Genomic DNA, 17,131 nt, shown 5'->3' on the forward strand with positions numbered 1-17,131 from the left:
TATGTGGCATACTACTGGATTTGCTTATCATGTCAGGGTTTTCATGGAAGGTGTTGGATTTGCCTGACACCTTACAGATGTCTGAGATCTGATGTTTTACCGGATTCCTGATATTCACGGTACATTCGTGAAATAGTCGTACAGGAAAATCCCCATTTCATCACTCCTCGGAGATGTTGTGTTGCATCGCTCGTGAGCCGACTATAACACCACGTTCCAGCTTACATAAATCTTGATAACCTGCCATTGTAGCAGCAGTAACTCATCTGACAACCGCGCCGACACCCGTTTTCTTATAAAGGCGTTGCCGACCGCAGCGCCGTATTCAGCCCGTTTACATATCTCTGTATTTAAACATGCTTGTCTATATGAGTTTCTTTGGCGCTTCGGTGTATTAGCGATGTGTAAAATAGAATGATTTTTCTGCTACCGTCCGTTGCAGATGTTACTTAATCTGTTATTTCTATACTCCCTACGGGTTTTCATATCTAGACTTGCTTCGTCGCCATAGTGGATGACAGTTTGATTTGTCCTCAGCTTCGAAGAAGATTATTTCGCATGAGGTATTCCAATTGCACAAGCAGAGTTTAGTTTCTCAAATGTTTGACAGTCAAGAAAATCCTTACCCCAAAAAAATTTTATCTGCCAATGAGAAAAACTTCTAAAATAAAAGAAGAGGATAGGTAGCTTGGTCGGTAAGAGTACTCCGTGCGAAATACAAAAATTCTGGGTTCGAGTCCTGGTCTGGTATACACTGTGCCAGGAAGTTTCAAAGCAGAGCACACTCCAATATAGAGTGATTCATTTTGGATTCTAACACGCTTCCGAGACAGACTGTGGAGAGAGAGGCATAAAATTAGAAACAACGCACTCTGTAATAACACTATAAGTTTGTGTGTTGGCCAGGAGGAGGTGAGGTGGTTCCAGCAGCCCCGCGTCACCCTACGCCGGCGCCTGTGTGTTTCAGACGGAGCAGTTCACCGTGCTGTGGATCCTGTTCGCCAGCATCGTGCTGGGCAACGCCGCCGTGCTCGTCGCGCTGCTCGTCAACAAGGCGCGCAAGTCGCGCATGAACTTCTTCATCATGCACCTCGCGCTCGCCGGTGAGTCTACAGCAGATACAGCGCAGATTTAGCGCCTCAGTGCTATGAGAACCATGTTCTGGTGAAGTGCCGGAGTCTCTTCTTTTCCTTTGTTTTATCTCCTTCCCCCCATACGGGCAGGGATATGGCTGTAGCGGTACCCTCAAGCCACTGTTCAGCCAAAGGCTTCGTACAAGGAACGCAACAATTATTTTCTCCGCCAATTTCGGTTGAAAAAAATGCGAAATTTATTGTGGGGCGTAGTAGAATATTCCTACCTCAACCTCTATAGCTTCATGAAGTTCAGATAGGTGGAGTCGCTATACATAACCTTCAAAATGACGTCTGTGACGGAGGTGCGTTGCAAGCAGAGATCTGTCATTGTGTTACTTTTGGCGAAAACCAGGGCATCTCAGATATTCCTAGGCGCTTCCAGAATGTCTTCTGAGACCTGGCAGTGACTAAAAGCGCGGTGAGTCGTTGGGCGAGACATCTATCACTGTCACGTACCTGTCCGATCTCCCGCCTGCCGGCCGGCTGCACACAGCTGAGACTCCTGCAGTGTTGCAACGTGCGGACACTCTCATTCGATAAATGTAACTCCATCTTGGGCCGAGGGGCGTCGGACAGCGTCTGGTCGATGAAATTTAATAATACTGTTCCAACAGCCCTCATTTTGATTTGATTTTATTAAGCAAACAATTTCATCATTCCAATTACGAGATCTTCCGGCCTGTCACATGGAAGACACCAAGTACCTCTCTTGCTTGTATAAGACAGGGCACCAATTTTCGTATTTGGTTCCGTAGATGTCCGAACTTCATGTGTTTTCTTCACGCATTTGACAGCATCATGCTCATGCTCGTGAAATTCTGACATCTACGGAACCAGATACGAATATTGGTGCCTTGTCTTGCACATGCGCAAGTGGTGCTTGGTGTCATTATTGCGACGGGCGTGAAGATGACGTAACTGGAGCGTCGGAACTGGTCGTCTAATAAAACAAAATCAAAATAACAGCTGTTGGTACAGTATTATCACTGTCATTCAAGTTGATCGACCGATCACGACCAAACAGCTCGCTCCTGAACTGGATGTCTCTGTTGCTGGCACTGACCCTCTGGACCAGCAGTTGGGCTTCTCAAAGATGTGGGCCCATTGCGTTTTCCTGGGGTCTCGCACCTTCCGACTTCCATCCGTTTGGCCCAATGAAGGATGCACTTCGCGAGAAGCAGTATATGAATGATGGGAAGTTTATTGATGCAGCAAGACGTTGGCATCAACGTCGATCACGAATGGCACCAAGACGGCATACAGGCCCTCCTAGTAACGTAGCGTAAGGCCGTCGCATTGCGAGCTAACATCCGAAAGATGTTCGGGCTCACATGTGGTTCCTCTTCGTGGAGATGTCTTGGTTCAGGCTCGTCTAGGGGTTGAACCGCACGTGTCGCACTACACGCCCTAAATTAGACACTTGTGACCATTTGGTTAAATTGTCTGGCTGATGGCAAGTTTGCGATGTACAAAGATAAAATAACATATAACAACAGTAATAATAATATCGGGAACTAAATTAACGACCCAGAAATGATGTAGGCCAGACAGTTGAGATTTGGTTAGAATAAAGTTTATTCAGAAATTAAACTAATAGCGAAGGTGGTTGTATTTAGAGTTACTGTTACACTCGAGCGCATATCTATTTGACATAGTTCTATCATTCACAATCCCATCGCGAAATACAAATTATCTACGCCCAAAGTTACAGTTCACAACAGGCGCGCGGCTGCTCACCGCTCAGAGACCAAGTCCCGCGATACCACACAACGCGAAATTTTCTTAGTCGTGTCACTTCCTAGCTGCCTAAGACCGACCGTCCGCTTTCGCGTCTCAAACCGAACTGTATACCCTTTGGTGCCTCCAGCCGAACTGTACTCTTTGCTCTCTAGACCAGAACTGCCCTCTGCCCGTCTCCGACCGCGTTTCCCGCGCGCCGAGCATCTTCGCTCAACTGACTAGCCCCATTCCCTTTCCTGAAGCCTTCCATCTGATTGGCTACAGCTTATTCTACATTTCTTTACATTTTAACATATTTTAATAATCAAAACTTGACCACTTTCACGCTCTAAATAAAGTAACAATAATATCCATTACATAATAAACGTTAAATTCTTTTATATAAAACCAACACAATATTCTTCTTAACTTTGATGTCACGGCCAGTAGCCTTGCACCAATGTACTTTCTGATAAATAAATGAAGAACAAAAGTAACTATTATGCACTAAACTTTACAACAAATATTGTATTACCTAATGATTCAATAAGGTGTCATGCTGTCATCGTTTAATGTGTTTTGTGTGGAGGGAATGATGACCTGATGCTTATCTGAAAATACTGATAATTTAAATTTCCTACATCTTTTAAACAAATAAAGTTACAAAGTTGATGTTTACTACATCTGTCATTTTATAATGTGCTTCTATATGAAATGTCGATCGTTAAATCGTCCAAAGCGTTCAGATTTTAGCATTCAGGTCTTTGTTACAAAACTTGTTAATTTCATTTTAACAGTAAATCCTATACTATTATAGATATGATCAGTATTCGAGTTTTATTGGGATCACCATGAAAATTTATGAAGGATGGTAGATCAAAATGACTGACTTAATTCCCTGATTTATTACAGAATTAAACAGTTTTCATAAATGTTTCCCTTTGTGGCCGATCTTAGGTCCGCCATATTGAACACTACTACGTCTCCCTGGGCACAAAAGCCTTCGACTGGAATTCCCTATGACGTAGGTTCTCGTCTGTCTCACTCGCACACTACAGCGCTTATGCCTCAATAGAAAATAGACGTCTGTGGGTTTCCCCACCTCATGGTGAATCTGCGCCCTTTGTGGCATCCGGTTCGTTTCACAATTTCTGAAGGCTGACTCTTTATGAGAGCGCAGTGCTCTTCAACTGACAGCATTGAACGAAAAATCAAGGTTTTGTAGCCAGAAGAGTGTGGAATTATATGGCGTATCGAAATCCTGAATAAAACTAACTTGCTTTCAGAAAAAAATGTCTTGCATTACTTACTGAAAGCCTCTAGTACATACACGAGTACGGAAACAGTAACTTAAATGAAGAAATATTTACAAATTATTTTAAATTTCATGAAGGTTTTTACGTAAAATACGCTGAATTTCCTTCCTTTCTTTTAAATTATAACAGAAAAAAGCGAAAAGGAAAATACGAAAGAACTTCAGAGTCACAGAAGTCATCCCACTCTAAGACCATTTCACAATAAAAGTGGTGAATTGTTAGAATGGTTTGCTGCAGACACAGTTGTGCTGCGGTACGAAAACTGGTGCATAAAATTGTGGGAGTGAAATAGCACGCCAGTTGGATACGCACTCCAAACTTGAAATGACCGGGACAGTGCGATTCCTCTGGACGAAACATCTAAATTGCGCTCAAGTTCATAGTGGAATTCAGGCGGTGTGTGGACTGAATGTGGTGTCGCATACAGCCCTAGCGAAATGGTGGCAACATCTTGTCCAGGGCGGGGGAGACGTGGGTAATGGTTATAGGGAGGGCAGGACGGTGACGTCGACAACAGACGGCAATGTCCAGGCAATCGAAGAACTAATTCGCAGTAATCGCACAGCGGCTTTCGAATGGCTCGATGATCAAGGAACAGATTTCTATGGTCGAGGAACTGAAGGATTAGCTGAATGTTCTGACCGTTGTTTACAAACAACTCATCATTGTGTTGAGAAATAGTGTCATGTATCTCATTTTTAATTGTAGCGCAGCATTCAATAAAAACCACTCGGCCTGCTATAATAATGCGTAACTTACTTTCTGAAAAACTGGTGTAAAAACGTCAAGAACACATTTAAAACACTTTGCAGAAAAGATGACAAGAGGAGCACTGAGCATTCTATAAAGGTTGTACCAGCGGTGGGAAAAAATTGTTTTTGGGTAGCGGGAGGAATTTAGGTGTTTAGTGGGATAGAAAGGCGCGTGTATAAGTACAGACCTCTGATAGGAAGTATCGATGGATTGTGAGAAAGGAGTAGCTTGAGAGGGGGTTTCGGGGGGGGGGGGGGGGGGGGAATATGAAAGGGAAAATGTGTGGGAGAGAAAGGTAAAGGGGGAAGCCATTATGACATGTGATAGGGGGCATGAAATTACAGTTGATAGAATGGATAAATATCGGAACGTATTTCGTTGTGTGGGAGAGGCAGACAGTTAAAATTTCGTTGGGAGATGATGGGGAGTATGTAGGTGTAGGGTTAGTGGAATTTGTTAGTATAGGGTAACAGGATTAGAAATTAGAGAGGAAGAACAAGACTATTAAGGTCAGTTTGCAGATTATATAATTTGTACGCAGGTATTCACTGTGAGTGTGAAGAAGGGGAACTTTGAAGAGAACTGGAGTCTCGCAGTTCGTCTCGTCAGCGGCGCTGTACATTTAAATCCTCACGATAGTCCCTCAGTCACCGGATGTAACAGTCCCCGTCCATAGCTGCCTCTCGAAATGCGGTATGTCTTTCCTGTTTTAAGCTTTCCGATGAAGATTGCCAAGCAGCACTCACAGTAAACCCACATTCCGATTAAAGAGATTTGGTATAACTGGCATTTCAATTGTCTCCTTAGTAATACTTTTCCAGAAACTACTCGCAGGGCACCGCGTACGTGTGTGCATGTTGGTGGGTGGGTGGGTGTGTATGAGAGAGAGAGAGAGAGAGAGAGAGAGAGAGAGAGAGAGACTGTGTGTGTTGTTTTAGCTCCCAGACATTCAGCTTCACCAACCGCTGGGACGCAGTTACGAAGTTTGACTTCTCACAAGAGTTTATGTCTCCGTTAATTCGATAAGCAGCCGTTCAGACTGCGGTTGACAAATGGCGAAGCCCTTTTGTTCCTCCCCTTCATTGCTGTGATTTATTCTCCACGATGGTCCTCCACTGGCTTTAAAACGGATGTAAATTACTCAGACGAATTAGCCTGCCAGTTCCACAAATGATGATAAATGAGCATCTGAGAATCTCCTGTTAATCCTATTGTTGTCAATTTAGAGTACCGCGCCGCCGGCACCAACATTCGCTTTTCGAGCTGAGAATCCTGCCCATCAAACACATTTTAAATGGCCCTGCGCATTCTTTTAGTATCGTTCAGGATCAAATGTGTTTGTTTATCGCAGTTTTATTACGTTTTTACGTCCTTGAACGGTATCTATTTCACTATAATTTTTTTTATATTTTATGTACTAGTTTACAGTAGAATGAGAGGAATGCCTGACGACGATCCTATAAAGTCGGAATTCGTCATAAAATGAAAGAAAAAAATTGCAATAAAAGACGTTTCGTATTTTACAAGTCTGTGCCGGAAGGTACATCTCGCACCACAATTATTTTGCCCCCTCCTTATTCCATACCCGAATGGTCTGTGTAAAGAACGATTGTCCACGAGTCTCTGACTGCGCTCTAATTTCGCTAATTTCCTTTTTGAAACTTAACATGCACGTAATTTCAACGCTAAATTTTGAAAGGCCTCGGCTATCTGCGCCGACTCCTTTTAGGGTAACATTAAACTCACATCTCAGGCTCACGTTATTTTGACGTCTCACCGTATGCCTAAGACGTCAGCTGTCATCGTTGGTAACTTGGGAAATGCCATATTGGATTTAGCAGTTTTTAAATTAAGGTCGTATTTCGGGAATCTTGTATAATAACTTGTATCCTATGAATAAATGCCGATTGAAAACAACCAGATAACGAGGATCTCTCGAAATGCATCCGTATTGGTACAGTTTGTTGTAATGAAATGACGAATGTCATATTTGTTGTTAAAGAATTTTCGTATTTGACTATTTTCATGTCATAGCTTACATATTATGAAAGTGTGCTATTTCAAGGCAACGGCACATTTAACATGAATAAAAACAGCCGTTTCAGGTACGATTTGTTACAATTAAACGACATGTAGTGACATGTAGGAGTCAAATGTTTCGCGAATTCATTAAAATGGAGTTAGAATCTGTAAAGCAGATAGTTCGTGTCATGCTGGTTTCATTTTTTCACCTTGGCTTTCGTAAAATATTCTGGGACTTTCTTATTGATTTAATACAAGTATTGTCTATAATATTCGATGTTACGTACTTATAACAGCTCTCTCTCTCTCGCTCTCTCTTTCTGTCTCCGGAGTAAGCCGGTCGGTGTGACCGTGCGGTTCTAGGCGCTTCAGTCTGGAACCGCGCTACCGCTACGGTAGCAGGTTCGAATCCTGCCTCGGGCATGGATGTCTGTGATGTCTTTAGGTTAGTTAGGTTTAAGTAGTTCTAAATTCTAAGGGACTGATGACCTCAGATGTTAAGTCCCATAGTTCTCAGAGCCATTTGAACCATTTTTGTCTCCGGAGTAAGTTATCACTGTCAATAATTTACAAATTAAGTGTGAAAAATGCAAATGCGAAAAACATTCAGCGCATTGATCATCTGGTAAAAGAAGTTACCACTGCGAACAAAAGTTTGATGAGGTTGACATATCTGAAAAAGAATGAAAAGGTAACTTGGACGCCTGTAATAACAAACAAGAATGTCATCAGTTAAAGTACCTCTTTAACCACCATATGACGTTCTTCCTCATATTATTACAACAAATTGTACCAATAGCATTGCGTTTTCGAGAGATCGCTGATGTGCTGCTAGAATTGCTACCCACCCATTCCAATTACCGGCCAACTCCTGAAATCAATTTTCTAAGTTTCTACAAATAAACATGTTGCTGAGACATCTTAATGAACAATGTTGGATACACATGTATACATAATTGGATTCAGTGCTGGATGGCTTCAATTTGATGCCTGTAAATCAGCAGTTGATGAGCGCATATTAGGAAACACAGTTAGAACCAATTCTTCAGTATGTTCCAAAATTAAATTTTTAAAAACGCTTTAATGTCTCCCTTATCCATAGCCTAGTCGAAAGGAAAGCATTATCGACATTCATAAACGACGTAATTTCGAACTAAATGTATCACCCAGTAAAGAAAAAATGTAGCCTCCAGTTTTCTCTAATTGAGGCGAATGTTATTGTTTTCAACGCCATTGCGCCTTGCGTGTTGCGAACCGAACGATGTGAAAGTCTATAGACAGCTCTTCCAGTCTTCAACAAAGCAGATGACGTCAAGAATATTTCGTGTGCACCTTACGTGTTACCCCTCCTTTTACATGCGTGCAAGTGCGGCCTGCGCCTGTCTTCTGTTACCTTCCATAGTACAGTGCTCTGACTTGGTTGAATGCAACAGTCATCTCTGTGTTGCCGTGCATGGAATATCTCGTGGAACTCAACGTCTCTTGATTTTTGAGAGCCAGTCAGAGGTTACGCTATCAAGGGAGAACGTAGTCAAGGCAGTAGACACACTTGGCCGCTAGATTCTGTGTGGACGCTGATCTGCCGTTTCATAATGACTGGCTGAGTCCGCTTTATGTTCATGGCTTAAACCGCATTTTCGACCGTACTGCACTCATAGTTCCGACTGGACGTGATCTTCTTTTTTATTTATGTTTCTTGGGAGCTGATTTCTCGCGTCACTTGCTTGTTTAAATTGGATTGAACACAATATTCCTTTGTGTTAGGTGAGAAAACATGAGCCCACGTGAATACAGATATGTAGTTGTGCTTCTCATATCCATGAACCCTCGAGCAAATCAGTCCCTCTCTCTCTCTCTCTCTCTCTCTCTCTCTCTCTCTCTCTCTCTCTCTCAGTTAAAGGTAGGAAGAGCGATTTAATTTCATTATTTTTTGGTCTTGTTACATGCAGACGCTACTGATAAATTGTGATGCAGTATTGAGACAAATTTTAATCACATACATCAGGTTTCCTATCTCGTAAAGAATTTTTTTGGAACACCAGAAACTGTTTCTAGAGAACTTTGAATTAACCTTTTCATCAGATTAAGAAGTTTCCTTTTTTGAACTTTCCAACCACGTGGATATTATGTATGCACCAGTACTCGGTTTCCTCATGAACCTGGTTCTTTTTAACTGTTTTGTTTCACTGGGAAATCCATTTCCTTTGCTTCGCCATCATTCAATTCTTGTCTTTCGTAGGATTTACAGCCATCAGGTAAGCCGATGTACATAGTTCGGAGCAATGACGCCTTCAGATCAATACCGTATACATAAATTTCGCCATAGTTTGTTAGGATTTGAAAGGTCTCATTCTGAGTTATTTGTTTTGATAGCACGGATTTTGTCCACAACATGAAGGTCGTTAACTAGACATGCATTAACGCAACAGCAGTTCTGGTCAGAACTTATCAACCCGTTTCTTTCAGGAGCTTTTACGTGAAATTCCTCTTGCACTTGGAGAGCACTATCGTTGCCGTTAGAATTTCTTCTCAGATTGCGTTGTCATGGTGACATATCTGAATATTAGCTGAAAATCAGAGTAAGACTCGTCTCAAAATTTTAATTGAACGTTTTGTAATATTTTTCAAGTCGACGGCAGGTTTACAACCTCTCTGTGTTGTACAACGGCTCTCTGGTAACCTCTGCCACTAGAAATTTTAATTTTAAATTAACAACAGCGTCAGTTGCAATGTTTACCTAGGTTTCAGTTGTGATAACCCAACCATCTTCAGAATAAAAGGAACTACGATTTGTCCATAATAGACAACGTCAAAAACTATAAAAGTTTCTTTTACTCTGATGAAGGTTGGGTTATACCAAATGAAACCTAGGTAAATCTAGGTAAACATTTCAACTGAGGCTGTTGTTAATTTAAAATTAATATTTATACAGTTGGTGACAGGGCCGCAAAACGTTGAAAATATTAAAATTTCTGCCACTAGAATTTGTTAATCGTTCCCTTACGCTCTCGAACTTTGTTGAATCTTCTCTCTTCTATTTGTCAACTTGATAATGTTCCCAGATTGATGAGCAATACTTATGGTCTGTGGCACGAGTGTTTTGTAACCCACTGCTTTAGTGGATGGATTTGAGTTCCTTAATATTCTTCCAGTTAAACTCTGCCTGGCACATGGTTTCAATATTACTAGTATTGGCACCCTTCCACTTTAAAGGGCTCTGGACTGTTATGCCTAGTATTTTACGGTTATTAGTGGTTCGAGAAATTTATCGCGAATAGGGCAATCGAACAGTGATGGCGTTCTCGGTCTATTTATGCACAATGTGTTGAAATGTTCCGTCCGTCCGTTCCTCTGCGTTCGTAGTGTCATACAAATTTTCACAAGTGGGCGCAGCCAGATATCACGCACTTTTGGCGATGTGTAGCGTTAAAGAGGAATTATATCATGTATTGCTCGAGATTTAAACTGAATTGTTTATTGGTGAATACAGTTTCTCTGCATTGTTCACATGCGAAATAGCAAAGGATCACAAGCCTCGCTTTGATCCATGAGACATGGTTAAATCTCTGACTATTTTGAAGTCAGTCTAAGAAGGTTGTAGCTATGTAACTACTCTCACGAACATTCAGAGATTCAGCTACGGGACCAGAATATGTACGTCACGAATAATTGATATATCGCCTCCAGCTGGTTCCTAGCAACTTCCGCCGATAGATTGCACATCAGCAAAACTGGAATAAAAATCAAAGTCTATAAGGAAAAAGTTACAACAAGTAGGAGGATGGCGATGGTAAAAGTAATTTAAGAAATGAGGACGTCCGTATTTTTCGGTCAGTTGCTCCTTCTCAACAACGAGTCATAATGTTTTGCCATTAGTACTACCTACATCGCCAAGCGACTTTCATCACATTTCGTCAGCAACTGCCAACATCATAGCATACAATTACACCAAAAATTGTATAAAAATTTGAGGTATTGTATACTGTGAAATCCCTTGTGACTAAAAGTTCACACTGGTACACAAAAGTAATCGTGTGCTAGCAATACCTTTTGGATCTAAGCTATAAATTTAATATGTACAACCTCGGTAACCTCAAACGAAAAGCAGTGGGTGTTAACAAGCTCATACACTTAATTCAACAAAGTAGGACCTGAGACCGGTGATCACTCAACTCCGTGAGTGCGAACCAGGAATGCTCTGTCACACCGGTGCTGCTATTTATTTTCGCACCGTAGATTATTCACCGCCTACCAGCGTGACCTCTACCTTTGTGCGAGTGGCTCCCCGGTTGTGGACGAGGTGGCGTTACTGTGACGAGATATACTTTAGTAAAAAGATTGCCAATGAAATTCAAACCGTTATCAACCTCTAATTGCAGAATCAATTTCATATTAAATGAAAAAGGCATGCAAATTTTCAGTATTATGCATACATTATCAATTAACAACCGTGACATTCACCCACCAAACTTAAAAAATCTGAACTTGGTTTCAGAAGTTAGAAGTTAGATTGGTGAGATTTTACAGCTTTGCTAATCTACACATAATATTTCTCATTACTGCATCGAACTAGGTACTTTGACATTTTTTAATCATCATTGATACTTAATAAATGACAGTAATTATGATACGAGGCAGAGTAAGAAAGTTAATAGAATAAAAAGTGATCTGAATGTATGTAATGATAATGTAACAGACCTGACTGAGACGTGGTATTTACTTGTATTAAGAAAAACGTGCAAGGGAGGACCTACCAATCCAACTTTCTTTTTTTTGTGTTAGCAGAAGAGCCAACACCGTGTTACGAGCGGAGGCCGAAATGCACGCGTTTTAGCTCACGCAGGTTGGCGTGAGGAGGGAAGAACTATACTGACGTGAGGTCTGGAACATGACAAGGAATGAGAATTCAGAAAGTGGACGTAATTAGTTTGATACTTAACTTTAATCCATTAATGATGAACGTCGCTCTTGACGGTACATGATTCTCAATATCAATATCAATAGTAACTGAATATGGCGCCTTGCTAGGTCGTAGCAAATGACGTAGCTGAAGGCTATGCTAAACTGTCGTCTCTGCAATTGAGAGCGTGTGTAGACAGTGAACCATCGCTAGCAAAGTCGGCTGTACAACTGGGGCGAGTGCTAGGGAGTCTCTCTAGACTAGACCTGCCGTGTGGCGGCGCTCGGTCTGCAATCACTGATAGTGGCGACACTCCGGTCGGACGTATACTAACGGACCGCGGCCGATTTAAAGGCTACCACCTAGCAAGTGTGGTGTCTGGAAGTGACACCAAACTTTTCACACTACCAGTTTATTTAAAAAGGTTCAAATGGCTCTGAGCACTATGGGACATAACTACTGTGGTCATCAGTCCCCTAGAACTTAGAGCTACTTAAACCTAACTAACCTGAGGACATCACACACATCCATGCCCGAGGCAGGATTCGAACCTGCGACCGTAGCAGCCGCGCGGTTCCGGACTGAGCGCCTAGAACCGCTAGACCACCGCGGCCGGCACCAGTTTATTTAACAATATATAATCATAAATTTGTTTTCTCCACAAATTAACAAATTTATGAAATGCATAAGCTTTTGCAAGAGAAACAGATGACGTAATTTTTTTTTTTAATTCGGAAACTGTATGTCGAATGGTTTGGGGTTAAGATGCACACCTATGCTTAAAGGTTAAACAAATTAGGGAACAATTATGACAATGATAAGGCTTGCTTAGCAACCTTTTCATTGCAATCAGCTATCAAGGTCCGACTGGATCCCAACCCGACCCTTTAGACAATCTTATTCTGACTTAAGCCCTGGTGACAGTTGGCTGTTAATTTATCAAAAGTTAAACTGCTTCTCAGTTATAAAGGCAGCTCTGAAGAAAAGTTTTAAAACATTTCGTTTGAGCACTTATTACAAGACAAAAATGACCCGGTCTTTCAAAGACAGGAAGGCACAGCTTACTACAACAGGTAGTTCAGATTATCTCAAATACAATTACAATGAAGGAATTGAAACGGTTAACATCTAAATCTAACGACAAGGCAATGAGGGCTGTCGAACTGCACATAGATCCATGCGTCGTCATGAACAAAGTGATGTTACTAGCGACACGTTGTTGACGGTGAGGTGTCCGAAAGCGCTTGACACTCTTAACTGCAGTTTATAAAAAAATCACCTGCCAAGAGAACGATGGTGGATAGGTCGTTGGAAAACCTTTTAAAGTGCAAGAATACTTGGAATTATCATATAACGTTTGGAGTTCAGATGTTCTTGAAAAATCTCTTATTCCAAAGAAATTAGTTCTGAATATGGATTACGGAATGATTTGCTTTATGGGCATTAGTTGTCTCAGATACTAACGAGAGAGCTAACATTTTGAAATGTCACTTATTGTAAGCGTTGAGGACCATCTCATCTTTAATAAATTGTTTCCTGATATTTATGGTACCGCGGTATTAATTTGCGTCTGGAGCAAGTGTGGTACACAGCAGTCGTCACTTGTGATACCGATTTTGAATAGTCAAACGACTGTGTCCGCAGCTCGTGTTCTAGTGGCTATCGTTGCTACCTCTGGATCACAGTGTCCTGGATTTGATTCCTGGCCAGGTTGGAGATTTTCTCCACCCGGGTATTGGGTGTTTGTGGTGTCCTCATCATTTCATCACCATAATCATCATTCATGACAGTGGCTCGACTGAACTGTGTAAAAACTGGGACTTCGTACGGGCGCTGATGGCCGCGCAGTTGAGCGCACCACAAACCATACGTCATCGTCATCAAACGACTGCACCGAAAAGTGATTAGAGGACCCGTAAGTAAGTTACGTTGTGTGGGTTGCGGGCCAATAAGGTGGTACGCAATTCAGGTGGTAAAAAGGTTGCTTTATTTAGTCTGTTTCGTTAGGTCTTTCTTACTCTCAATCTATAGCTGTAGTCATTAATTTGACCATTCCTTACAAGAGGACAGGCAGTTTTTCCTGTCATTCACTCAGGTTGCCAGTTTCAGCAGCCTATCTTATCTACACTCCTGGAAATGGAAAAAAGAACACATTGACACCGGTGTGTCAGATCCACCATACTTGCTCCGGACACTGCGAGAGGGCTGTACAAGCAATGATCACACGCACGGCACAGCGGACACACCAGGAACCGCGGTGTTGGCCGTCGAATGGCGCTAGCTGCGCAGCATTTGTGCACCGCCGCCGTCAGTGTCAGCCAGTTTGCCGTGGCATACGGAGCTCCATCGCAGTCTTTAACACTGGTAGCATGCCGCGACAGCGTGGACGTGAACCGTTTGTGCAGTTGACGGACTTTGAGCGAGGGCGTATAGTGGGCATGCGGGAGGCCGGGTGGACGTACCGCCGAATTGCTCAACACGTGGGGCGTGAGGTCTCCACAGTACATCGATGTTGTCGCCAGTGGTCGGCGGAAGGTGCACGTGCCCGTCGACCTGGGACCGGACCGCAGCGACGCACGGATGCACGCCAAGACCGTAGGATCCTACGCAGTGCCGTAGGGGACCGCACCGCCACTTCCCAGCAAATTAGGGACACTGTTGCTCCTGGGGTATCGGCGAGGACCATTCGCAACCGTCTCCATGAAGCTGGGCTACGGTCCCGCACACCGTTAGGCCGTCTTCCGCTCACGCCCCAACATCGTGCAGCCCGCCTCCAGTGGTGTCGCGACAGGCGTGAATGGAGGGACGAATGGAGACGTGTCGTCTTCAGCGATGAGAGTCGCTTCTGCCTTGGTGCCAATGATGGTCGTATGCGTGTTTGGCGCCGTGCAGGTGAGCGCCACAATCAGGACTGCATACGACCGAGGCACACAGGGCCAACACCCGGCATCATGGTGTGGGGAGCGATCTCCTACACTGGCCGTACACCACTGGTGATCGTCGAGGGGACACTGAATAGTGCGCGGTACATCCAAACCGTCATCGAACCCATCGTTCTACCATTCCTAGACCGGCAAGGGAACTTGCTGTTCCAACAGGACAATGCACGTCCGCATGTATCCCGTGCCACCCAACGTGCTCTGGAAGGTGTAAGTCAACTACCCTGGCCAGCAAGATCTCCGGATCTGTCCCCCATTGAGCATGTTTGGGACTGGATGAAGCGGCGTCTCACGCGGTCTGCACGTCCAGCACGAACGCTGGTCCAACTGAGGCGCCAGGTGGAAATGGCATGGCAAGCCGTTCCACAGGACTACATCCAGCATCTGTACGATCGTCTCCATGGGAGAATAGCAGCCTGCATTGCTGCGAAAGGTGGATATACACTGTACTAGTGCCGACATTGTGCATGCTCTGTTGCCTGTGTCTATGTGCCTGTGGTTCTGTCAGTGCGATCATGTGATGTATCTGACCCCAGGAATGTGTCAATAAAGTTTCCCCTTCCTGGGACAATGAATTCACGGTGTTCTTATTTCAATTTCCAGGAGTGTATGACACTGTTTCACCCTGAATTTTAATCCCGCTCCTGGACATTTCTTTTCTTTCCTTAATCGCTTCTCCGGCGTATAGAGAGAACAGTAGACTCGAAAGAGTAAGTCCCTGTTTTGCATCCTTTCCAATCTGAGCACTTTGTTCTTGGTATTCTATATTTTTCCTTCTTGGTTCTTGAACATCATTTTCATTGCTGTTTTTGCGAATTTATAAATCCTATGAAGGTGTCTCGCTTTTTCTTAAGTCTTGGTTCTATTATCAGACGTGACGTCAGAACTGTCTCTTTGGTGCCTTTAGCTTTCCTAAAGCCAAATGCATTTTCAACTAACAGATCATCAATTTTATTTCCCGTTCTTCAGTATATTATTATTGTCAGCAACTCGAATACATGAACTGTTAAGCAGATTGTTTGGACACTTCTTGCACTTACCTGCCATTGCTGTCTTCTGGGTAGTGTGTATAATTTTTCTGTAAGTCTGCAGTGTCAAAGGCTCTACTGTACCAACTTGAATAGTCGTTTTGTTACCAGTTCGCCAATGATTTTTAAAATCTAAAATATGTCTAAAAAGAAGCCTCCAAAGTGCTGTTAAATTCTGACTATAATACTGCATTCGCTGTGTTTTCCTTATCGGTTCCCATTTATTCCCATATCATCTGACATTTCCTCCCCATCGTAAAGCCCTGCAGTATACTCGTTTCACCTATCCATCCTGTCCTCTGTAGCACACTGGACTCGCATTCGGGAGGACGACGGTTCAATCCCGTCTCCGGCCATCCTGATTTAGATTTTCCGTGATTTCCCTAAATCGTTTCAGGCAAATGCCGGGATGGTTCCTTTGAAAGGGCGCGGCCGATTTCCTTCCACATCCTTCCGTAACCCAAGCTTGCGCTCCGTCTCTAATGACCTCGTTGTCGACGGGACGTTAAACACCAATCACCACCACCACCACCACCACCACCACCACCACCACCACCACCACCTGTCCTCTGCATTTAACATTGAATTCCGTAATGTACTCATAATTTTGATGTATGCAACCGAAGGCTGTTTTGATTTTTCTGCGTACGGCATCAGTCCTACCGTCAACTGTTTCTTTTTCCGTTTTTTTCGCATTTTCCTGTAACAATTGCTTCTCTACACTTCCTATTCACTTTATTCCTCAGTGACTTATTACTGTTGTTTTCTGAACATTTTTGTACTTCTTTCTATCGTCGATCAATTTAAGTATTTCATCTGTTACCCAACGTTTCTTCGAAATTACCTTGCTCTCAACCTTGTAAGCCACTGCACTTAACAGTCTCCATATTGCGAGCGTTTACGCCATCTAGCGTCCTGAATGTTGTCAGGTCTAATGCGAGAAGCTCCGCGTGCCATCAGCGAACTTGCAAACCATTGTCTGCCAGCAGATGGGTGGCCTATGGGCAAGCGGTCACGCCTGAACTCCCGCGCCTTGTACCGCAGCTGCAGACATTCCTCAGTTTGTTCCTAAAGAAACTTTCTACAACAGCTCGAAGTCTGTCAGTATTGTTTAGCCATAAAATATGGCTACTCCTCAACCTGCCTTGCCCCCGATGTCTCACTGATCTCTCATGCCCGTCCAGTAAATGTTGCATCGACAACAACTGATCAGCTGCTTCAGCTGCCTTTTCTCAGTTAACAACATACCGTGGGTATCGTTGCTTGCGACTAGTGCCACAGACACACCAACTGAAGACATACCGTCAAATTGCCCTCT

At 43.2% G+C, this 17,131-nt stretch overlaps 1 protein-coding gene across 1 annotated transcript in view; it reads left to right on the plus strand.

The window, feature by feature from the left end:
- The first annotated feature begins 993 nt into the window (after positions 1-993).
- The window catches only part of LOC124544641 (cardioacceleratory peptide receptor-like), a 456,935-nt gene continuing 440,797 nt past the window's right edge, over positions 994-17,131 (plus strand). Inside the window, exon 1 of the mRNA XM_047123254.1 lies at positions 994-1,103. Coding sequence (XP_046979210.1) covers positions 1,070-1,103 — 34 coding nt within the window. The 5' untranslated portion in view covers positions 994-1,069. The remainder of the gene's footprint in view (positions 1,104-17,131) is intronic.

Source organism: Schistocerca americana, chromosome 8 (genome assembly GCF_021461395.2).
Source record: "Schistocerca americana isolate TAMUIC-IGC-003095 chromosome 8, iqSchAmer2.1, whole genome shotgun sequence".
NCBI classification, from domain to species: domain Eukaryota; kingdom Metazoa; phylum Arthropoda; class Insecta; order Orthoptera; family Acrididae; genus Schistocerca; species Schistocerca americana.